The 25163-nt window shown below is 35.1% G+C and overlaps 1 protein-coding gene and 1 pseudogene across 2 annotated transcripts in view; both read right to left on the bottom strand.

Moving 5' to 3' along the window:
• The window catches only part of Itfg1 (integrin alpha FG-GAP repeat containing 1), a 247457-nt gene that overhangs the window by 28587 nt on the left and 193707 nt on the right, over window positions 1-25163 (bottom strand). For both annotated transcript variants that reach the window (XM_074056051.1, XM_074056050.1), the window contains exons 13-14: window positions 16757-16800; window positions 6774-6852 (exon numbers count right to left, since the gene is read on the bottom strand). In XM_074056051.1, the coding sequence (XP_073912152.1) occupies window positions 6774-6852; window positions 16757-16800 (123 nt within the window). The remainder of the gene's footprint in view (window positions 1-6773; window positions 6853-16756; window positions 16801-25163) is intronic.
• Window positions 16810-24829, bottom strand: LOC141417427 (GA-binding protein subunit beta-1 pseudogene; annotated as a pseudogene).

Here is a 25163-nt window from a genome sequence, read left to right as displayed (position 1 = left end):
AACTACCTACCTGAGTGTATTAAATGATATCTTCCTAGGTGAAAGAGGTAATTTACCTTTTAATAATTAACACTGGGATCTCATTTACTATTCAGATATCATTAAAAGAATTCATAAAATATTCATGATTGCAGAATAAAAGCTTCCTCTTACCTAGTGCAATACATAAGAATAGAAATACCTTCATGTTAGGCTGGGAGTACTATTTGGTTCCTAGTGCTCAGCCTATTAAGTTAGCATAACATAAACTGTTATTTCTGCTTTGTTCAATAAAACTGTCAGTAATGTACTACTGAAAAGCTTTTAAAAGTAATTCTGTTTATATGGAGAAGGTTTAAATATACTAAAGATACTCAATCAAAATGATACAGTTATTTAAACAATCTATCCATGTATTTTAGTTGTAAGTTTGGCCAGATTCTTTGATCAAAATAATGAAATTTATAGTCAAGTGCTTGAGAAGGTAACTTCTCTGGTCTGGAAAGTTAGAAACAGCAAAAAGATATTTTAAAGTGAATCTGTTAATTTTTTTTTCCAGACTGTATTGGGAAAATGGAAATCTATCCTCATTAAGTCATGAAAGAAAGAAATGTAAGGGTATAATACCAGGATCATAACTTGTACTTACTATACTGGGAATTTTTCTCCTCTTCCCTACTCACTATGTATAATATTATGATACAATTTTAAAATTCTAATGTATTTTTACTTTGAAAACTTCATATAGACCTACAGGAAGTCTCATAGCTAATACTGTAAAATGAGAAGCTCAAACAAAGTGCTGCACAGTGCTTAGTGCTTGGTTCAAAGTAATTACTAATCTATTATTACTACACAGTAGTAGCCTCCAAGTCCTAGGTCATAAAAAATGAATTTCTGAGGAACAAACATCAAGCAATGTGTTAAAATCACTGGGTTAAGTGGAATATAGTTTCTTTTGCTATTATCCACTACTAAAGAAAGTAGACACAGCAACCCCCAGAGAACCAAGAAATGTAACTATTATTTAAAAGCTGTTTTTGAAATCATTATGAAATAAAGCCTAAAGAAATAAGAAACAGAAACATCATAAAATAGTAGTTTGTTATTGTTAAACTGTAGTCATAATTTCACATTACCCAGTTACCATGATTTAAAAACATTTTTTTTCATATAAATTATTTTAATAATTTCCTTTTTTTAAAGATACCCCAAATGTTTTGCAGGAAGACATTTAAAAATACTGATACAGTTTTAAGAATGTGCAGTTTTCTGCAAGCTGAATAGTTGAATAATAGTAGAACATGGTGATATAGAAAGACTTAAGTAATATATGGAGTTAATCTGATTAAAGAATGATATATACATATCTGAAATGCCAAGGTGAAACCCCCTTGGACTATCAATGCACACTTAAAAAAAATGAAGGACAAAAGAGTAAAACAAGTGTTTTCTGGGGATTGAGTACCAGTGGGAGTGGGGAGGGCATAAGGGAATGAGGGTGAATGTGATGGATGTATTTTGTATTGATATATGAAAATAGAAGGATGAAACCTGTTGAAATTGTTGTAGGATGGGGGAGGGAGAAACCTGTTGAAATTGTTGTAGGATGGGGGAGGGAGAAGGGAAAACAAAGGAGGGGGTAAATCTAACTGAGATATACTGTAAACACATAATAAAAAAAGAATGTGCAGGCTTTATAGTTAGACAGTCCTGAGTTTAGACCCAGCTCTACTAGTTAACAGCTGAGAGATACACAGATAAGTTGCTGAAGTTTTTGGAGCCTCAGCTTCCTAAACTACAGAATGAAGTTAATAAGACCTATATGCTGGTTCACTGTAAAATTTAATGAGATAACATGTAGTATATGGAATAGTGCCTGGTACAATTAGGGGTTTTACAATTACAATAAACACCTACAGGTCTATTGATTTATACCAATTTTTTAAATCTAAATCAATCAACTGACATTTTTAAAAACAGGGTCTTGCTATACAGTCCAGGTTTGCCTTAGCTCATGATTCTCCTGATTTAGCCTCTTTAGTGCTGGGATTACAGGCATTACCTTGCCTGGCTTTACATTCAAATTTATTAACTATTTTCACTACTTTATATTACAGAATTTGCTTATAATCAGAAATGAATTATAGCTATGATTTATTTTAGTTAAGTACTGTTTTCTATCTTAAATCTTATTTTTAAAAAATGGAAGCCTTCATGCTGATTTAACAAACCACTCAACAAATATTTGGGTGTCTAGAATAGATACATAAGATACATAAAGACAAAACTAGATATAGAACCAATCCACAACAAACTTAGTGTCATAGGAGATAAAATGAGACATAAGTATTGATATGAGGAGTCTCTTTACCTTCTGGTAGATATCATGAGAGGTGTAAGATAAAAAATTCTATTGACATTTGGTGGAAAGAGTTTAATTCTAGTAAAAGATTGATGGGGCAGTGCTATTACTGTTAAATTTGGAAGTGCTGAGGTAGAGATGGGGAAAAGCTAGATATACAGGAAACCAAGCTGTATATATGTTGTATGCAACTAAATTCCTATGAAATCTCAACATTTTGAATGACAATCTCTGAGATTATTGGGGATAAACTAGCAAATTTTACAATGAGCTAGGTTAGATTATGTAAAAATTAGAAGACACTGATCCATGATGTAAGTCCCTGTGAGAGGGAAGCTGTGGGCACTATGCTGAGTGGGCACCATCTGTGAGTATGTACCATACATTTGTTTTTTTGTGGTCTCTGATTCTGTTGTTTTCATTGGTTAGAAAGGTGAACATTAATAATGGAAGAAGCACACATGAAGAAATACAGAATTTGTTTCAGGGTAGAGCTAGCCTAAAAAAACAAATATACATGAGTAAACTGTTAAACAATGTAATTTATAAATAAACTAGAACCTTCTATAAATTTGCTTATTTGACTGTATGTGATTTTATATTTTAAATGAATTCTAGATAAAGAATGGTAAAACTAAATAAGGTGATGTAGAATTTTTTTCCCCCAAATACAATCCTTTCCACTTTAGACTCAGCCAATAGGAAACAATTTCTTGTATTGGCAATATTATATTTAACCACATGACAGAATCATCTCAAAGATTTTCTCTGCTTTTTCCTTTTTTTTTTTTTGCAGTAATGGGATCTGAACTCAGGGCCTACCGCTTACTAGGTGTTCCACCACTGGTGCATTTGTTCAATGTGTACTGAGTGCCTTCTGTTACAGGCAATTGTATACATCATTATGTCTGTGAGTTTCAACCAACTTTATTGTAGCATATAATAGCTTTCTATGGTTTGTGTACAACTGATGTTGGAGGAAACATGATATTGAACATAGTTAGATCCTGAAGTAATACCTATGCAATGAAAAGAATATACTGTTAATGTGTAATGAGATTTAATTAAATTCCTTTATTCCAAACACACTTATATAGTAGACAGGATTTGCTGAATTATTTACAATAACTTGTAGATAACAACACATGCAAGCAAAGACCACAGAACAGACAAACTATATTCTCTTTTTAACTTCCTATTTCTCAAAGGTGTTATGTGACACTTCTTTCTTCAGCATTAGGACCTATATTGACTGTAAATACTAAACTAGAAATTAGTTTGAAGATATGATTTCATAAAATCAGTGTTTTTGTTGGTATTAATTTCTGATTTCCTTTCTCTTGATTTTCCAAAATATGACTTTATTTACATCTGCAGATGGAATTTACAATTGCTATATAGCTGAATAAGTAGCAATCTTCTATAGTTTTTTTAGAATTATTGTATTTCCTATAATCCATTCATCCTTTCAGTCAAGTCTTATGATTATATCAAGAGGATATATCAGTTGCTGTTTAGAGCTACTCCATATTTCCAAATCCTTTTCCTTTATTTCAATGATATTTCAAGAATATCACCCATCATTGCCCAGGGAAGAGCTAAAGGTAGAGCTGATCACCAATAGCTAAAGATTAGTCAATCATGCCTATGTAATAAAGCTCCCATAAACCAAAAAGATAGGGTTTGGAGAGGTTTCAGGCAACTGAAGTACATCTACATGTGGGAAGTACATGCACACCTCAAACCCCCTATAAGACTAGAATCTCCCTTGGTAATCACCCTTCCAGACCTTACCCTATGTATCTGTTCATCCTGCTGTTCTTCTGTATTCTTTATAATAAATCAGCAAATGCCAGTGTTTTCTTGAGTTCTGTAAATCATTGAAGCAAATGATTGACCCTGAGGAGGGAGTCATAGGAAATAAGTCCCAAATGACTTGACTTGCATCTGTGTGAGAAGTAGGGGAATCTTGAGAGACTGAATCCTTAACCTGTGGGATATGAATTGAACACTGGGTAGATAGTGTTAGAACTGAATTGAATTGTAGGACACCTAGTGTTGGAGAATTGGTTGATATGGGAAAAAACCCATATAGTAGGAAAAACCAGCCGGTTTTCTTTTTACATTACAGCATGTGATTGCTTCATACTACCTTTATTTGTTTAGTTTTTTGAGACATGGTCTTGTTATGTAGTCCATCCCAGCCTCTCTGAGTGCTGAGATTACAAGGGGAATTTTTTTTCCCTCTAGGTTTAAAGCAGGGCCAAATAAGTACTTTTAATTCTTTGTCTAATAATGCTATTATTCATTAATGACCAGCTACTTTCTAGTCCACTAAATTCTGCCAGTATATTAAGTTCTTATTAAACACTGTTTAGGGAATTTGGGTCCCCATTGCAGGTTTCTGGCTAATTTATAAGAGTAATAAGCAAAGTCCTATATTTAAAACCAGAGTTATTTAGCTACTAACATGTTCATAACAAATATAGTTTAATTTCATGTTTTTGGTCTGTCACAGGAACTACTGTTTACTAGAAAATTAATGAATTCCCTGTAATGTACCTCTAATAACATTTGCTCTTTGGGCTTTGCAAGGAAATGGAGAAAGACTGCAGAGTATTGTGTAAAAATGAGAAGATCTATAACCAAAGGAAAATTAGGCCAGACCTTTACTGAACAACATGAATGCATTTATTATCGCTCTTTGGCAGTGGCTTTTAGACTTTTTTTGATGATTGCCCACAGTAAAAACTTCATTTTAAGTCACTGCCAAGTATAACACACACACACACACACACACACACACACACACACACACACCTAATTTAAAGATATAAAATACTTAACTTTTTTGTAATATATTGTATTTTCTAGTGCTCTATTATATTAAATAAAAACTCTTATAAGCCACTAAATTAGTTTCAGGACTCACTAATGGGTAGCGAGAAAACCAGGGCTGCAGTTTCTAAAATACACAAATGTGGACATCTTCCTAGAGGAAATTCTCAGGAGGTTCAGGATGGGACGGACAAGTATGATTCAACCAAATAATGTTAGAGTTCAACACACTTAGCATTTAAACTAGGACTTTAGAAATGTTTTAAAAAGCTTTTTCTTAAATTAAGACAGCAATATATGCTTAGTGTAGCAGACTAAAATGTAAAAAAACATATAAACAAAATCTTATATCCATAAAATAAGCATGATAACTTTTTTCTTTTTGGGAATACTGGGGTTTGGACCAAATCCTCATGCTTGTTAGGCAGGTGCTCTACTACTTGAGCCACAACACCAACCCTATTTCTTTATATGTCATTTTCTTTATATATATATTTTTCCTATCATACCCCTATAATCTGGATTAAACATCTGATCATTTTATCAAAAATTATTACAAAATATTTTGTAGGCTGGAGAATCTCTCTGTTTTTTGGCAGTACTTGGGTTTGAACTCATTTTGATAGACATTATTTGCTGTAAAGGTTATCTTAAAAATTAATAAGGACTGAAAATAGTCAACAGTCACAGAAATGTAAAAAGTAAGAAGTGAACCTCTTAAAATCTTGTTTCCCATGATTAAAGTTAATTTGGTGCACATTTTTCAAGATTTTTTTTCCAATAAAGTGAGAATCATCATTTAACTGTACAAAATATATGTATATAAAATAGATGTTTAGTATGGTAGTATTTTATTATAGTGAAAAAAGACCAAACAAACCCAAAGAAAGACTTGGTAGTGTACCTCCACACTAAACAGCCCCCAGGAAATCAGGACTGTCTATATAAACAGACAGGGGAAAATATATACAATGTCATTATATGAGAAAAGGGAAGATATAACCCTAAAATATTGACCTATTGCTGTTACAATTCAAATTGTCCCATTTTAGAACCTTTCTACATTCCTGATGGTTTCAAACATATTTTTTGAAGTGTAGGTCAGTCTTACTTCTTTTTTGTCTTATTGCATTTCCCTTTGTAGTTTTTCAATGTATAATTTCAATGTATAACTAGATTGTTTCTTAATAACCATATATAAAAAACTATATATTTTTCCAGCTCTATTCCACATATGAAAATCTATGTTTAGACTGTAGTTATAAACTGAATTCCCAACTTTTATTTCCTCTTCTAAGATGAGCTTTATTTAAATAGTTTACATTTCACTCTTTGATAAAAGATAACTCAAGTAACTTCTCCCAATTTCTCTGTCAACTAAAAAGTAAGGATGAATTGGCTCCATCACAATAGTGACAAATGAATGCAATATCAATATTTTTGCATGAAGTGCCCATAATTTGTTGATGTAAGTGTAATAAACATTTTATTAAGGGATGTGGAAACATGATAATTTCTGATGATGGCTTACCTTTCCAATACACTGAATGAAGGTGCTTCTATACATTAGGCACATTATATCTTGCCTTACCTGAGCCATTTTTCGGATATCCATTTGCATCTACAGTTGTATACATGATATAAGGTCCAGGCTGATTCACTCCAAAGGGCTGCAATAAGAAAGGAAATAATTAGCCTTGGAAAATAAGTGAATGACTTCAAATTTCAGGCAATCTGTTTCAAATAATAAAATTCTTACATAATGGACAGTTACTTAGAGAATAAATAGACTTCAAAATAAAACTTGGTTAGAAGAAAACAATTTATATGATTTGATAGTTGCATTTATATGGTTTATTACTTCAACTGTGTATTTCTAAGAGCTAATATTGTCTCTTCTTTACAAGAGTGACTAAGCAAAAATTTCTTTACTATTTTTGTTTTTACCTAAAACAGAACAATAATAGCTTTGGGGCTAGGGATGCAGCTCAGTGGTAGAGCACTTGAAGTGCCCTGGCTTTAAACTCCAGCACTATAAATTTTATTATGATATTTCTGTTGAATATAGTATTGCTTTTTCCTTCAGGGATGGGCTGAATATAGTTTACATTTTTCAGCTAAAGTACGAAAATATATAAAATTCATCTATGGTAATTACAATCAAGTGAAAATATTGATGATTAGTTGTAACACATTTAATCTTCTGCACATGTAGAGAATATATTATTTTCCAGTTAAGAAAACATGATAGATTGATAAATCCTAGTTACAATGGAAAAGTTAATCTCCAACTAGTGGATTGTTTCTTATATGTAGGACAGTCTTTAAACTTTGAATAAAATGATATATTCCTTTTCTTTAGAAATCAACACCAATTAAATAGGGTATAAAGAAACTACTGACTGCAATGAACATTCTATGAAGAGAGGACAAAATGTTTCAGAGATGCTTTGAGTTCTTTTGAATACTTACCACAGAAATGAAATTCCACTAATCTTCCCAAAAAAGGGAAAAGTTAATGACGTTTAGATAGTCTATTGATACTCTAAAATGATTTTCCTCTAGTATAGGCAAGAAATAATTGATTTCGTTGAGGCCACAACTGCCTGGCTGATATTTTTTATTTTATTTTTGGCAGTAGTAGGGTTTGAATTCAGGGCCTCATGCTTGCTAGGCAGGCAATCTACCACTTAAGCCACACCCTCAACATGTTTTTGCTTTAGTTATTTTTTGGATAGGATCTTGTAGGCCCAGAGCTAGCTGCGGACCATAATCCTACTACTTATGACTCCCACGCAGCTGGGGTTATAGGTGCAAGCCACCATACCCAACCGCCTAATTGATATTTTAAGAACCTTAAATGTTGCTCTGTTTCCAATGGCCATGAGAAAATAGATTGCTCTAAGAATGGAATTAATATATTATAATTGAAGTAAAGATTTGAAGACTATCACAAATACTAAAAACAAACTTGATAATGAAGTATTTTTATATATACTAATACTACTTTTATGAGAGAATTGCCAAAATTCTATATATTTCTATTTTGCAGATGGGCAAAGGAAAGCATTGTTTTAAGATAACCATGGTTTTTAAGCTAATCACAGGTAGATGAATAGAAGGTAAGTTAAGAAATTATCTTCTTGAGGAAATGATTCCTTTTTTCCTTTATAGTTTTATTATATATATAAGTACATTAAACTATATTTTGTTGGGCTAGGGGTGTTGCTCAGTGGTAGAGTACTTACTTGCCTAGCATGTGTGAAGAAGCCCTGGGTTTGAACCCCAGCACTGAAAAATTTTTATGTCAGTGGAATAAGACTATATGTATCCTTCTATTGCTTGATTTTAAACATACATTAGAGACTCATGCATAGATTAAGTAGGTTGCTGGAGATCCTTTTTAGTACTGTATATTATTCCAATGTATGATTTATCATATTTTCCATTCTACTGTTGACTAAAAGTTTCCCATCCTTTTTACCATAATAAACATGATATTGGAATATGTGTATCACCTGATGCACAAGTGCAAAAGATTACTGGGGATTAGGAAACCAGAAGTGGAAGTCACAGGATACATCCATTTTCAACTCTGTTTTTTCCTGAAGTGGATTTTTTTTTTTCTAGATCTGTTTCTTTGGAGTAAGGTCTGTCCTTTTATACTTTAAACTTGCTTAATCCAGGGTAGATTTGAGATGATACGTCTAAGGCCACATTTACCACCATGTTCCAACTGCAAATTTATCTTACTACCCATACATAGTCTATTCTATACACTACAACAGGTATCTTATGATATAAGAATTGTTTTCTGTGATTATTCCCAATTAAAGTCTTGAATCTGTGTTCTCATTCAGTTGGGATATTACTATCCACAGTATCTTATTTTACAGTTTTTTTTTGTTTTATGTCTCTCTGCCACTTATATTCAGTTAAAAAAATAAGAATGGTTGAGGAGCTGCATTCATGGATGATATATTTGGTACACTGTAAGAACCCTGTGTGTAAATGCCACAATGTATTCCCACCCATTACAACAATAAAGGAAAAAAAGATATTTAAAAAATAAAATAAAATACATGTTTTATTTGAAAATTAAAAAAAATAGGTCAGCATTCCTGAGTCCAATGCTGAGATATACTTCTCAACATGGACCAGTCATTCTAATATTTGAAGACAAAGTCCAGAGACCCAGATGTAAATCTTTCACATAGTGGTTCTTAGAATGTGATGTGAGGAACCCCAGGGTAACCAAAACACTTCCAAAAGATCACATTAAAATTTGACAAATATTAAGATGTCATTTTCTTCCCTATGGTATTAAATGCAAAGGTGATAATTAGCAGTGGCACCAAAATTAGGTATTTAGACTTGGGTTTTGGCCGAAAATGGACAAAGTGAGTCTTTATCATTTTTAGGAAAATAGCTGACAATATTTGTTGCTAAAGGTGACATATGAACATCCAAATAAAAATTAGGATTTTGAAAACTTGTATCTTGACACTGTGAGCTGAGATCTTACAATTAGTGGTGATGTTAAATAAATGTGATTTAAAAATATTATACAATAAAATGTGTTAACATCAGAAGGATCTGCACTAACTGGTATACCATTATTTCCCAAAGGAACAGTGCATAATGTTACAAAGCCATGCATGAGTATGACATCCATTCAAAGTAGAAGTAGGACCAACAGATTTTCATGTAACAGAGAAGGGTAGAATCACTTCTGGAATAGAACAGTAGGGACCTCAAAATATATCCTTCTGCATAAAGGCAATGAGAACTCTAGTAAAAAATGTTCAAAACCAACTTTTTCAAAACTTTGCAGAAAATAAAACAGTATTTATTCAAGAAAAATGGTTGAATGTTATTAAGGATAATAACCTTTGTTCTGTTCTAATTTGCTGTATTTCCATACCTCTCTTGCCATCTCTACAGTAGCCTTGAGAACCAACAGCTTTGCAAGGTAAGTATGAAAATGAACAGCCTACCAGTTGCCTCCAACAGAGTAGCTTTAGATTTCCACAGTCCAATTTTCATAGAACATGATCAAAGTACATTATATGCATGTATGAAAATGTCATAATGAAATCCTTTACAATGTGTAATATAAGCTAATAAAGACAATAAAAACAAAAACTACTCCCAAGAAAACTGAGATGTTAGATATGTCAGGCAGAGACCTACAATCAAGTCTAGTAAATATGTCCAAAGAACTAAAGGAAACCATGCATAAGAAATTGAAGGAAAAGGGCTGGGGGCATGGCTTTTGCAATAGAATGCTTGCCTAGCAAGTGTGAGGCCCTGTGCTCAAACTGCAGTACCACTACCACCACCAAAAAACCCTCCCAAAAACAAAACCAAATAGACAAAAACAATCCAAAAACCAAATAGACAAAAAAATGATGTGAAAACCCAAAGAACTGAAGGAAAAGTTTGGTACAGTGTCTTATACCTATAACCTCAGCTACAAATGGGAGGCACAGATAAGAGGATCATGGTCCAAGGCTGGCTTGGGAAAACAGTGAGATCAGATCTAAAAATAACCTAAACGAAAATGGGCTAGGGGTGTGGCTCAAGTGGTAGAGTGCTTGTTTAGTAAGTACAAGGTCCTAAATTCAAACCTCAGTCCGGCCAAAACAGTAACAACAACATAAGAGAGAGTAAAGAGACAGAAATCACAATAAAGAACCAAAGTGAAAATATGGACTACAGTAACAGAAATGAAACATTGGCAAGATTGGCTTACTACCAGGTTTAAACTGACAGAAAAAATAATCAGCAAAACAGAAGATGTATCAATTCAGATTATCCAGTCTGAGGAAAGAAAAAGGAATAAAGAAAATGAACAGAGCCTCAGAGACATATTGGTCACCATTAACAATATTGATAATGATATTAAGAGACAGAAGAAGAGGAGAGAAAGGGAAGAAAAAAATATATGGTAAAACCTGAAGGGCAAGATGGCAGATTACAAACATCACTCTGTTTGACTCCATGACTGAGAAGAGTAACATGAGAGAGACTATGTTCCAAACAAACAGAGATCATCAGAAATCACCAGAAGTAAAAGGACAGCTGTAAAGTATGGAGAAACAAAAAGGCAACAGAGAAAAGTAGGAAACAGTCTACAACTCCACCCTACCTTCCTGGCAGGGTAAGCTCAAGACACAACCATAAGGTAAGACAGGTGGCCTTGGTAACAGAACAACAATTCTAGTCACAGGCTACGTCCATACTTCCTGTAAGCCTTAAACCCAGAGCAGAGATTTGGTGTGACAATGTCTGCTCTGACATTGGTGAGTTTGGATTTGGTGAAGAAAGACATTTTGTCGCTTCCCTAATCTTGGTGAGACTGAGCGGTTCTGGGGAACATTTACAGCTCAAGGAATTTTGGGATACCCTGCCACAGTGTCTGTGTGGGAAATGGCTATGAGATATGGCTATGAAGAGAGAGGTCTAACATAGACTTGCTGAGAAGTTTAAACAGTAGAGAGCTTGGGCAGTGAAGGGTGCCATGGAGTGAGTCCTATTGCCAAAGGATCACTGCAGAAACAGAGTTCTGAGCCTGTGACTGGCAGAATGCTCAGCTTCATGTGTTTGCTGCCAGGCAGTTGTGCGAGATCTGACCCAGGAATCTGTGGATTATGGTGGCCTGCTGGGCAGGCAGAATACCTGACTGCTTCATTTCTCCTACACCAGTACTGAACTCGGTTCTCTGTGTCCCCCACATTCTGACACATTTTGGGAACACTTCTAAGATTGGATGCTTGCTGTCTCTGGGGCAAAAACTGGGAGATAGAGGAGCAAGGAGAACTTGCCTGGCCCAAAGGCTTTAAAATGTCTTGTGGCTAGCAGCATCTCCAGGTACATAAAAAAGGCAAGATCTTAAAGTGAAAGCAGCCAAGAAGGGGATAACAGACCCTACAATGGCATGCCCTGAGCCCACATATAGCACCAACCTGTAGTAGGCACCACAAGAGAATCCAACCAGTTTTCCTCTATATGAGTAGTGCTGGAACTTAGTTCCAGTGTCCAGTGCATATGGACAATTGTTTGGATACCGAGCTGTACTCCCATGTCAGTGGTGAGAAACTGCAATGTAACCTTGCCAGTACACAGTTCTGCTTGAATATTCAAATGAAAGACTAAAGGTAATTAAAACTTGCAACCAAGGACTTGGCCTCAGATGTGCAAATCCCAATGCACAAACACAAGAAATACAAGAAAACCAGGCAACACAATTCCTTGAAGGACATGAATAAATGCCAAAAATTGCCAAGAGAATATAAACAAGTAACTGAATGAAATAGGAAAGATAATGCAGGATATGGAAAAGGAAGTCAATAAAGATACAGAAATTCTGAAAAAAGAAAATGAACCCAAATTGAAATCCTGGAAATGAAAAGCTCATTAAGTCAAATAAAAAAATCAGCTGAAAGTCTCACCAAGAGACTGGATCAAATTGAAGACAAAATATCAGGGCTTAAAGATAAGGTAAATGAATTAGAACATTCAAACAAAGGAAAAAAATATGAATGGAACATGCAACACCTCTGGGAAACCATTAAAAGACTAAACCTGTGAATCATGGGCATAGAAGGATAGAGAAGAGGTCCAAGCTAAAGTTATAGAAAAACATTTAGTAAAGTAATAGTAGAAAATTTTCCAAATCTTGGGAAAGAGATGGTCATCTAGGTTCAGGAGGCTTTTAGAACACCAAACAGACAAGACCAAAAAACAACCTCTCACTGGTATATTATAGTTAAAACATCAAGTATACAGAACAAGTAAATAATGTTGAAAGCTGCAAGATGTAAGTACAAAGTAACACATAAAGGCAAACTAATTGGGATGACAGCATATTTCTAAATAGAAACTCTAAAAGCAAGGAAGGCATGGATTGATGTATTTTAAGCCCTGAGAGAAAATAATTGCCAACTTAGATTATTATATCCAACAGAGCTATCACTCCTAGTTGATGGAGAAATAAAATATTACATTACAAACAAAATTAAAGCAGTTCACAACCACAAAGTCAGCACTGTAGAAGACACTTAAAAGGAATCTTCTACAAATAAGAGAGGAAAAAAAAAGACAATGAAAATTTGGAAAAAATCTCACTAGATCAGTAGCTAAAAAATGAGAATGAAATACTACAAAATCAGCAAAATGACAGGAATTACTATAACTTTCAATAATAACCATGACTGTTAATGGTCTCAATTCTCGAATCAAAAGGTGAATGGAGAATAGGATGAAAATAATGATCTAATCATTTATTGCTACAAGAAATGCATCTCATTGGCAAAGACATACAAAGGTTTAAAGGATGGAAAAAGTTTTCTAAGTAAATGAGGCCTGAAAGCAAGCAGGGGTAACTACCTGATATGGCAGACTTAAAACCAAGATTAGAAGAGAAAGGAAGGTCACTTTATACTGATAAATGGAACAATCCATCAAGGAGATATTGCATGGTAACATACCCACAGAATGAGGGCACACCTAATTTCATAAAACAAGTACTACTGGACATAAAAAGCACAGAAAGATGTCCCCCAAAACAGTGGGTAAATTTAACACACAACTCTCACCAACAGATAAATGATACAGGCAAAAAAAAAAAAAAATCAACAAGGAAACTTCAGAATTAAATGACACTATAGAGCAACCGGACTTAATAGACATCTATAGAATATTTCACCCAACAGCTACAGAAAATACAATTGTCTCAGCAGCGCATGTAACTTTCTCCAAAATAGATCACATTTTAGAACAGAAAGCAAGTCATAAAAATACAAGAAAATCAAACTTGAAAGGTGGAGTACAGGATGATATGACTGGCACCTATGCTTGTAAATCTTGGTTTCTTTTTTTTTCTTTTTTTTAATTATTATTTCATTATTCATATGTGCATACAAGGCTTGGGTCATTTCTCCCCCCTGCCTCCACCCCCTCCCTTACCACCCACAAGTCTTGGTTTCTTATCCCATATGTCATACCTAGCATTACACATTTCAAGGTTCCCCCTGCCCCCAAATAGTGCCATTATATCAAGGTGGTATGTTCAGTGTAAAACGTACTAAAAATAGTTATAGGAAATGTCAAGAAGCCTGGAAATATTTTGCCTTGTGTCTCTTAAAATATAGTAGAGGCAACTAGGAGTATTTTAAATGCCTGGGTTATATTAGCGCTGGTCCAAAAAAATCTCAAGTTTTATAAATTTATAATTTGAGAGGGGGTATTATATCATTAAGGAATTTTCTATTTTAAAAGGATTAAGATAAGAATTTTAATTTCTAGTTCATTTAAGTATTTGTACATATATTATAAATTTCTCTAAGTGAAACCTGAAAAGCTAATAAGCCAGGAGCTCAGTCTGTAGAAATAATGATCAGCAGAGATTCTAACACATCTGTAAAGTTACAACATGTAACTTCTTTTGCATTCTCTGAAATAACTGACTTAATTGTTACTATGAATTTAATGTTTGTATCTCCTCCAAATTCATATTTTGAAGGCACAACCCCCAATATAATGGTGTTTAGAGACAGGCTTCTTGGGAGTTAACTAGGATTAGATAAAATCATGAAGGTAGGGCCATCATCATGGAATTAGTGCCCTTATAAAAGATACTGACAGCTTGCTTTCCTTTATGTGGCCTCAGTTAGGAAAGGCTACATGAACCCATAGTGACAAGAAGGCTACCAGGAAGAAAGGCTTCCCCATAATCTGACCATGTTGGCACCATGATCTTGGACCTACAGCCTCCAAAACTGTGATAAAATATATTTCAGTTAAGTTACCCAACCTATGGTACTCTGTTTATGGCAGCCTGAACCCTATACATTGTACTCCTATGATAAAGTTTAATTTATGAATTAGGTACAGTAAGAAATTAATGACAATAACTAATAAAATGAACAACCATCACTGTATGCTGTAATAAGTCTGTCTCTCTTATGACTTTGTTTTTGAGAGTACATAGGTTCTCTGTTCTGTATACCATATCTGTCTTTCTCACACACCCTGCAGTGTTGCCACATAGTACCAGAGTTCATTTCCTTCCATGTTTTAGTCCCGGTGCCTCCTTTCCACTTTTATGAATGTGGGTGCTATTGGGGATCTTCTATAAGAGACCAGTTTCATCACCATGCTTTGGATGGTATCCTTTCTTCAACTGTGCTGGAAATATTCCAGCAGCTTCTGCTTTGGCAGACATAGAGTCTCCACAATTGTTCTGTTTTTTAGCCAACACCTATTTTCTTGAATCTGTGTAACCATCCCTTACTTGTAGTAAAAGGATGCAGTAACCCAGCATCCACATCTCTTCCCTTCAAAACTGAGACACATATTCCCTGGGTCATCCCAAGTGTTGGCTGCTGATTACCCATAGTTGGAAACTATTCTTAGTATAGCCTCTTCTTGGGAGCTATCTGAATACAATGTCTGATGTGGGAGTATGAAGGCCTGGCCCCTCTGCCTCACTTGACCCCACCGTTGAAGGACTTAGAGCTTCCCGTGCATCGTAGACCAACCTCTATCCTTCTGCCAATCTTGCTTTCCTTACTACTTCCCAGTTGAGTAAGATTAAATTTGTGTCAGGATGTTCCACATGTCCCAGAAACAATGTGAGGAATTCAGAAAATGGTTTATACCAATATTTCAAAAATCCTTAATAAGCTGTCAGGATGGGGTTGCTTTGTGTGAATTATGTTTCTACTATACCATACCTACTGTTGGTTTTGTTTTCCAGCTGACTAAATTTCCAGGATGGCTTAGAATTGGCTGTAAGGTGCCAAACGCAAGGTGTTAAATGGAGGAAGTGTCCCAACTACACACAAAATATTGGTAACATAGTGCTTTAATGGGATAGTAAGAATGAAACTAATCAAAACACCTAGTTCTGTGTTGCAGTTTTACTACTTAATAGCTTCTGTCACTTCGGATAATTTAACCTCTCTAGCCTCAGTTTTCTCATCTTTAAATGGTGGATAATATTTAATGAAAGAAGGGTTATTATAGACATCTGGTCAGGTCTTTGCATACACATAGACATGCTTTCAAATATAATGTAACATTCTCATTATATTTTACATGAACAGGCTACTTAAAAAACTAAACCTGATTACTTTTACATATTTCACTGAAGCCTTCCACTAGAGAGCAAGTCAATATGAACACTATAAAAAGTCATTCATTGTTTAGTATGAGCTTGACTCTGTGCTCTGTACCAAGTATATAAAGATGAATGACATGGTTCTTGACCTTAGGGGTTTAAGAGTCCAGGGCAGAGAGGCATCTAATCTACAAAAGTAAGTTAGACCAAATATAAATGCCAAATGTCTAGAAACAATGGAGGGTATCAGAAAATGCTTACAGTGAGAAAATTTTTAGGAAAGGTACTGAATTCCAGCAGTTTCCTTGAGTAATGAAGGATACTTTAATCACTGCTAAATAGTAATAACAATTCTGAGTAGAATTTATAACAACTATTTTGTCTGGATCTATATATCATGCAAAGAATTTTCATAGAAATATTTATAACCAAGAATTATGTTTACTTACTGTTATCTTACGTGGACAGTCATTAGAACACAGACCACTAAGAACTGTGGAAAAATAAAGAAAAGGTATTATTACTGTTATACTAAAGCTTGTATTTAAAGTTAGGTCTAATGACCCTTGAAAACCATTAATTCACCCATTGATTAATGATCACAAGCAGAAACCATTTCAATTTCTTTAGATGTCAAGTTCTAGATACAAAGATGTGAAGTTTAGATATAAAGTTCTGCTGTTCACATCATACTAATATTACAAAAACTCCTATTAAACTGTCAGGATGGTATTGTTTTGTGTATTGTTAGATAGATGAAATACTCAATTATGGTTTATAGTATACCACATCTACTCTTGGTCCTGTTTCCAATGGGCTAGCTAAATTCTGAAGATATCTTAAAATCTGACAGAAGGTGCCAAATGTAAACCAATTAAAATGTTTACTAAGAAAAGCAAATAGCTTTTAGCACTTTATATTTCAAAGTAGGCTTTCCCCATTCATCTTGTCAAAGATTCTGGGTCAAAGATTTTGGGCACTCTTAATAACTATTATGGAGAAAATAACTAAAACAATCAGTGGGTCTACAATAAAGACACCAAAGTCACTTCGTGATATATTTCATTATATAATCACCAAAAAAGGAGAAAAGGTTGGACTATTGGAATAATTCTTATGTAAATATCATGAGTTATGAAACATAACTAATTCTACTATTTCTGGTAAAGTGATACCTATGTAGGAAAGAAGATATTATGTGCTATGAGTTAAATACTCTATATATTAAAAATGAAAGCGAGATAGCCAATAGTCTGGCTCAGGAAACACAAATTATGTCAATAACAATTATAAATATTTGTCAGTGGATTAAAATATTTCCATAGGACAATGCTTTCTTATGTTTATTCCTATTTTATGAACGTGAAATGACAATTATTGTAATAGAAATGCTGTATTTAGGCAGGGTCTTACTTAGGTTTGAATATTGGTGTCCTTCTCAATTTCTTTTTTCTTTGTTTTTGTTGGGGCTGGGGTTTGAACTTGGGCCTTTGTGCTTGCAAAGCAGGTGCTCTACCACTTGAGCTACGCCTCCAGTCCATTTTGCTTAGCTATTTCGGAGATGGGGTTTTGTGAACTAATTGCTGGGCTAGTCCAAATTGTAATTCTCCTGAAATCAGTCTACTAAGTAGCTAGGATTACAGGTATGAGCAACTGGTGGGATAAGTGCCCTCATCAAGAGGCCTGAGCAAATTCTCTTGCCTTCTTCTATCATGTGAGGGCACAGAAACAAGGCACCATCTTTGGAGCAGAATGAACCTTTAGCAGATGCTAGTGCCTTGATTTTGGACCTCTTGGCTTCTAGAACTTGAACAACAAATTTCTGCTGTTCTAAGATATTTTGTTATAGAAGCCCAAACAAACCAGACATACAGTATCAAAAGTACAATAGCACCAGAAAACATGCATGAACAATTTTACCACAAAGGAAGATGCTTGTTCATTTACTATAGTGCCTTTACATTAACTACAACTGGGCAAGAAAGTGAAATAAGTATTTTATATTTGCAAAACAGTTTTCAGTGGTTAAGTTTCCTCCTCAAGCACAGTGTCTGGTCTGGTTCTATTTTATTCTGAAAGTTTCCATGCCCTATACCCACCCCCTACTTTTTCTTTCTTCAACTCTAGGTAGACTGGTACTTTTCCAATTGTCCCAAAAGTGATTTTCATAAACCTTCATTTAAACAATTATCTTGCTGAATGGTAATTATTTACTCATAAATCTGTTTTTGTATGTGGATGTCTTACTTCACATCTAGATAAGCATTCTAAGCTTGCCTTTAGGGTTCTGACCTTTTAATTATGAACATCTATTTTTTTCTCTTTGAACATTGTTGTAAACTTTGTCTTCTGCATACAATTTTTTTTATAGCTTCTCTTTGCTGAAGAATTTGAATAGTAAGTATGATGGTTCATTTTATGTCAACTAGACTGGGCCAGAAGGTGCTCAGACATCTGGGCATTTCTGTTAGGGAGTTTCTAGATGAGATTAACATATAAATAGGTAAACTAAGCAAAGCAACTTACTCTCCATAATGTGAGTGGGCCTCATCCAGTCAGTTGAAGGCCTGAATAGAGCAAAAGGATGACTCTTTCCTGAGTAAGAGAATTGTCCTGCCTGAATATAGCAAAAGGATGACTCTTTCCTGAGTAAGAGAATTGTCCTGCCTGACTGGGATGTGGGCTCTTCAGATTTTAGATTTGCCAGCCTCCCATAAGTGCATGGGTCAATTCCTTATGATAAATCTCTTTACGCACACACACCTTTATTTAAACCATTATCTTGCTGAACAGTAATTATGTGCTTTAGCAAACTGGTTAATGCCAAGGAGGGTGTCATGGGAACTCTGATGTCAGTTATTCAGTGGTAGTAGAAGTTACAACCTGGGACTTGCAATTGGCATCTGAAGTGGGATAGTCTTATGTGATGAAGATCTCAACCTGTGGGACCTGACACTACCTGCAGGTAGACAATAACAGAATTGATTGATTGGATGGTGGGTATGAGGAGAATCTCAACATATTTTGGTAATTAGAGGGTGGTCTGTGTTGTAGTGACTGTGTGTGAGAAGAAAAAAATTTTGTTTTCCCTCTTATTCTATCATTGTTATGGACTGATTGTTTCTACCCCTCCCCCTCTCAAAAAAATTCCTATGTTGAAGCCCTAACCCCAAGTATGACAATATTTAGAGGTGGAGCTTCAGGTTAAATGGGGTCACAAAGTCTGATAGGATTAGTGTTATTAGTGCTATTTCTCTCTATGTGCACACACATGGAGAGGTCATGTGCGCACACACTGAATGGCAGCCATTACAGGCTGAGAGAAGAGGCTTCAGAATGAAATCTACCTTGGCAGCACCTTGAGTTTGGATTTCCAGCCTCGAGAACTGTGAGAAGAAATGACTATGGTTGAAGCCACCTGGTCTATGGCTTATGGAAGCTGGAGCAGACTACCACAGAGTTAAAAAATTATGTAAATGAAACCACAGTACTATGTTATAATTTGTTGTTTGTTTATGGAGGGGGGTTAACTAAACCCAAACATCCTGCATAACTGCATGGTATGCCATTCTGTGTGCACGTGTATTTACCCATTTTCCTTACTAGGATGTTTAGGTTCTTAACTCACATGCCAACCTTTTCTCTTAAAAACACCACTAGGAAGGTTAGCTTTGTGGATCTAGTTCATTCATACACAGATTTTTGGCACATCTCTCACATTTTCCTTGGGATAAATTCATAGAAATAAGCTAGGCATGATGGTGCATGTCTAGAATCCCAGCTAAAGGCTGAGGCAGAAGGACTGCAAGTTTGAATTCAGCCTGGGGACTTTAGCAAGACCCTGTCTCAAAACAGAGGCTGGTGATGTAGCTCAGTGGTAGAGCACCTGCCTAGTACTGCCAGAAAAAGATCATAGAAATAGAATTTCTGGGTCTAGTCTTAAAAGTTTTTAATGTAGATGGCAAAACTATCCATCTTTTTGGCAAACATTTATTGATGTGGAAGGTGCCAACCAAGCTCAGAACATGAATTTACTTTAGAAATGTTTTTCTTTAATCTTCATGTTGAACTGTGAAGTAGGTCTATTTGTCCCTATACCTCTTCCTTTCTTTTTCCAATGCAGAAACTGAAGCTTGGGCCTATACATTACTCAAGGTCACAAAGTAAATGGGACTCTTGCAAGACCATGTGGTCACTGTCTTCAACACGGCACTAGTTCATTTAAAGAACACATTATCCTACTATGGGAGATGGAAATAAACAGCTGGATTATTTTATTTTCTGTACAAGATAAAATGTCTGTTTAACAGTTAAGAGTATTTCCTCAAAATTATGTAATAGTCAATTTCATTCTGCATATGGTATAATAAAAATTTGGTTCCTGCATGTTTAAATAAGGCTTCCTGTTAAATTTCAAGTTTCATATTATTGTAATAAGATCAAAATGATAAATATCTTAATTTCTTACATTTCAGGGCTGTTTTCTAAGGAATTTTATATAATAAAGTCAAAGTAGGTATAACATGTAAGTATTCATACATGTCCTGCTTGTATGTCACATACCTGTTTATAAAAAGATGTGTACACAATACAAATAGACTACGCATTTCCTTATTATTTTTTTTTTCAACCATGAATTCAAATAGGAGCAATATTAATCTGTGAGCTTAATTATCATGCTGGTTCTTAATACTGTTTAACTAGGAACCCAGAGTTCCCACTGTTACCATCTCAAAGATTGAAATGATTACTTCACCTACAATGTCACTATTTTCCAGTGATGTTTACATGGCTATTGCAGCAGCTAAGGCAGACTTACAATATATGGTTCTGGGCTGAACTGTACATGTTTGACATAGGTAGAAAAAAAATTATGTCTTTAGCTACTTTCAGTAATTATACTGCTAATTACTGTTACAGAATGCTACAGAAGTAAGAATTTTACTTTTAGCTTCGGTCTTATCATGAAAACCCTCTGTAACTTTCAGAGGGTTTCTTATCAGTAAAAAAGGCACACCTATTTATATCCTTATTTCATACTTCCTTCTTCCCTTCATGAGTTAATGTAATAAAATTTCTGAAAAGTGTTAGGTTTCTTGAAATTTATAGACCATTCAAACAGCATTTTAATTCTCAGGTGACAGACATGATCATCAGGAATATAGTTTACATCATAGTTTAATTAGAGTAATACATGTAAGCTATATTAGCTGTAAGCTCTTCAAAAAAGGAAAAGAACTGAATTAAGTCCTGCTGGGAAATAAAATATAGTATACCTCATTAGGTACTCTGAGGTATCTAATACCTCAGAAGGTTAATCTTCTGTTATTAATAGTGTTTTTTCCCCCTTAGTTTCTGTTCATACCAGATAAACTATAGTGTGCTCAGTTCAGGAATGCTGACAAGAGTGAATTTCACATTAACTATCTGATACAAACACTGGCTAGAAACCGTAAGGTCTGCTTGCTTAGGGCATGCCATTCATGTAGTATAGGAAATCTCATCAAGTGGGGTTATCTCTTGTGTTAGCAAAGACCATGTGCAGTAATAAGGAAATCACTGTTTTGCTCTTTTTTAGGGTTTTAGAAAAATCTTTCAAGTAGTATAGTTGGCTAAAATATAAGGCTTATAAAAACTCACAAATTCTATTACTCCAAATGCAATGGATATTGCTATTAGGTAGTTTCAGGGGCTTAATACCCAGCCCTAACACAGAGGGAAGTGGTGTGGGTTTAAAGAGCCCTTTAGGGTTCAAGGTTGCTCATATATGACAAAATTATCTACAAGAGGGGGGAGCCGTGAAGAGAGTCAGGATCTGAAGGAATAAAGGTGGATCTTGGGCCATAAATCCACTCTAAAGAAGAAATCCAGACAAAATAGAAAAGGAAGAAGAAATGCAGAGATCAACCAAGTGGGTAAGTTGGTATTTGGTAAAAACATTTTCTGCTTTTTCTCTTTCCCTATGGAGTATGTAACATTATGCTATTTTTAAAATAAAATGACAATAAATTTAAAAATTCATTGTCATGAATTTTCATTTAAAAATTATATATAAAACTTGGCAGAAGACATGGCACAACAGCAGTAAATGTTTACTACTGCTCTTTTGCTTTGTTTTAAAAACAAAGATTTGCTGGTTGTGGGTGACTCATGCCTGTAATCCTAGCTACTCAGGAGATAGAGTTCAGGAGGATCACAGTTCAAAATCAGCGCCGGGCAAATAGTTCACGAGACCCATCATAAAAAATGGGCTGGTATTGTGGCTCAAATGGTAAGAGAGCTTGCCTAGTGAGTGTGAGGTTCTGAGTTCAAGCCACAGTGCTGACAAAAGAAAACAAAGATTCTACAAGTCTGGATTCCAGAACTTAGAAGTATCAGATTTTGCTGCTACAGCTTTTTTGTTTTTTAATAAATTGAACTTATTATGGATTACTTGCTGCAAAACACACCAGGTAGGAGACAACTTACTTCTGTTTCTTCAGATTGCAACCTGGTTTCAATTATTTTGATACTGTCTCTAGCTGGTGGTTCTTCACTTATGAAAGTTTATTCAGCATGACTGTTGCTGGTACTGGAATAATACTTGATGTCCATTTATTTGGTATGGTTACAATGATGGGCTGATCTATTCCATTGGTTGGAATGGAATGCACACTTCTAAGCTGAATTCCATCTGTTACTACTGTGATAACTTGCTGACCCCCAGAACTATCTACTTGCTGAATTGCACCATCTACAAATTCTACAGTAACCACATCCTGTGTGACCACTGATGGAGTTTCTGAAGAACTGGACAATGGAGCAGAGGCTTCAGCTAAGGCAGCTAATGAATGTAGCTAATGCTAATGTAGAGGAATTTCCAAAGTGAACAGTATACACCTGTTTCATCTGTTGCCCTGCATGAATTTTCTGAAGATACCAGACCTGTTAGGTTCTCAATCCCTCCAGGCCCAATGATAAACTGTGGTATTACAGCATGTATCCTCACAGTGTCAGGACATTCTGGGTTTGTGATTTGGTTCTACATAAGCAGTATGTAGTATCTCTGCTAAATCTTCATTGCTATTGTCTGTTGGAATATCAGATGCAGTTTTACAAAATTTACTTTGTGTGTGTACATCAGCATCATATTTGACTAAAAGTTCCATCAGCTCTGGATGATTGTGTTCTGTTGCCCAATGTAGAGCTGACATCTTTAACATATCCTTTGCACTGACATCAGCACCATGCTTAAGTACCTCTTCAATGTTGGCAAGGCCCTCAGAAACCGCCCTATGTAATGGCATTTGGTCCACTTTGGTTCTGGCAATCCCTACTTAGCCAGCTCTAAGTAGTACCTCTGTGGTGGGATAATACCCATACTGTGCTGCCAGGTGAAGAGGAGACGTTCCCAGCCACTCTATAGTAAAAGGAGCTTCTATTTGCTATGAAAAGGAACTTTACTATCTTGACCTGCTTGGCCACTTCTAAAAGCTTCCTTCCCAGATCTACCAGGGACATGCACAGCAGTTTCGGGAGTGGGGACTGGGGAGCCACAGGAGGTGGTGTGAGGACTTGGGTGTCCTTCCTTCAATGAAAGGGCACCCAAATCCCCAGCAAAAAGTCCGGTGTGGAGCAGCATGGAGTCTAGCTGCAGCACCCGACAACTTCTTTCCATGTGCTTGAAACCTGAGGGGCATGCAGGAGCAGGTGGAGCGTGCTCCATAATGTGGAGCTACTATGTGGCAAAAAGTATAGCTTTAAAAAAATGCTTTTCAGACTTCCCAAATCTTTTTATAACAGACTGTCTTAATTTTGAAGTCAGAAAATAAAACAACCGAACCCTATCAATAAAAAGTAATGCTTTAAAGTTTTGTTGCGTAATCAAAGAAAAAATAAAAGGATAGACTCTGATGGGATTTCTACAAATGTCACCCTGAAATTATAATTGTAAGATTCTATAATGTCAAGCTTACGAATAAGTATAAAGTATCAGTATTCTATTAGATAAGTGCAAGAATGTAATTTCCCCAGTGATATCAAAATAAAAACGTCATCATTTGTACTTTGGTCAGGAGGAAAAAACCCAAGGCTGTCTCTACTATCATTATAGCAAAACCCACATTTAAAAAAACGAGAGTTGTAAAAAAGTATATGGTTATGAGTGAGATAAAACATTTTTCTTAAGCAACTACAACAACTGGGAAGGTATGCTGAAATACACAAAGGACTCATTATGGTAAAGGAAAATTTAACAGGACAGATTAAGTTGTATATAATCCTCGCCTGCTATTTCTGTTTGTGACTGTGAACTTCTTAAAGGCAAGGCTTACTTTTGTTTGATTTTTAGCTATCTCTCTATGCTGTTCATTTCAAGTGTCACTAAAAGTTTAACTAATCTTGGCTAAAACATTCTAACCTAAGAAGTAACCACATGATAAACTTTTATAATAAATATTATTTGTAATATTACAAAATTCCAGACTTATGACTATATTTTATAATGCCTTTTAAAATAATTACCACAAGTATTTAGTATTTATAATATTTTTTCATTGTTTATTCATTTAGTCATATGTGCATACATTGTTTAGGCCATCTCTCCCCGCTGCCTCCCGCCCCCTCCCTCTCCCCCCTCGCTTCTAGGCAGAACCTGTTTTGCCCTCTTCTCCAATTCTGTTGAAGAGAAAACATAAGAGATAATAAAGACATAGCATTTTTGCTAGCTTGAGATAAAGATAGCTATACAGAAAGATTCCTAGCATTGCTTCCATGCACATGTGTACTACAACCCGAATTGGTTCATCTCTGCCAAACCTCTTCACTACTTCCCGGTCACCTTCCCATAGTGGCCTCTGTCAGTTTAAGATTTCTATA

The sequence above is a fragment of the Castor canadensis genome, chromosome 15 (assembly GCF_047511655.1).
Source record: "Castor canadensis chromosome 15, mCasCan1.hap1v2, whole genome shotgun sequence".
NCBI lineage: Eukaryota > Metazoa > Chordata > Mammalia > Rodentia > Castoridae > Castor > Castor canadensis.
Note: the sequence above shows the minus strand (reverse complement) of the source record. Positions and strands in the feature narration are given on the sequence as shown.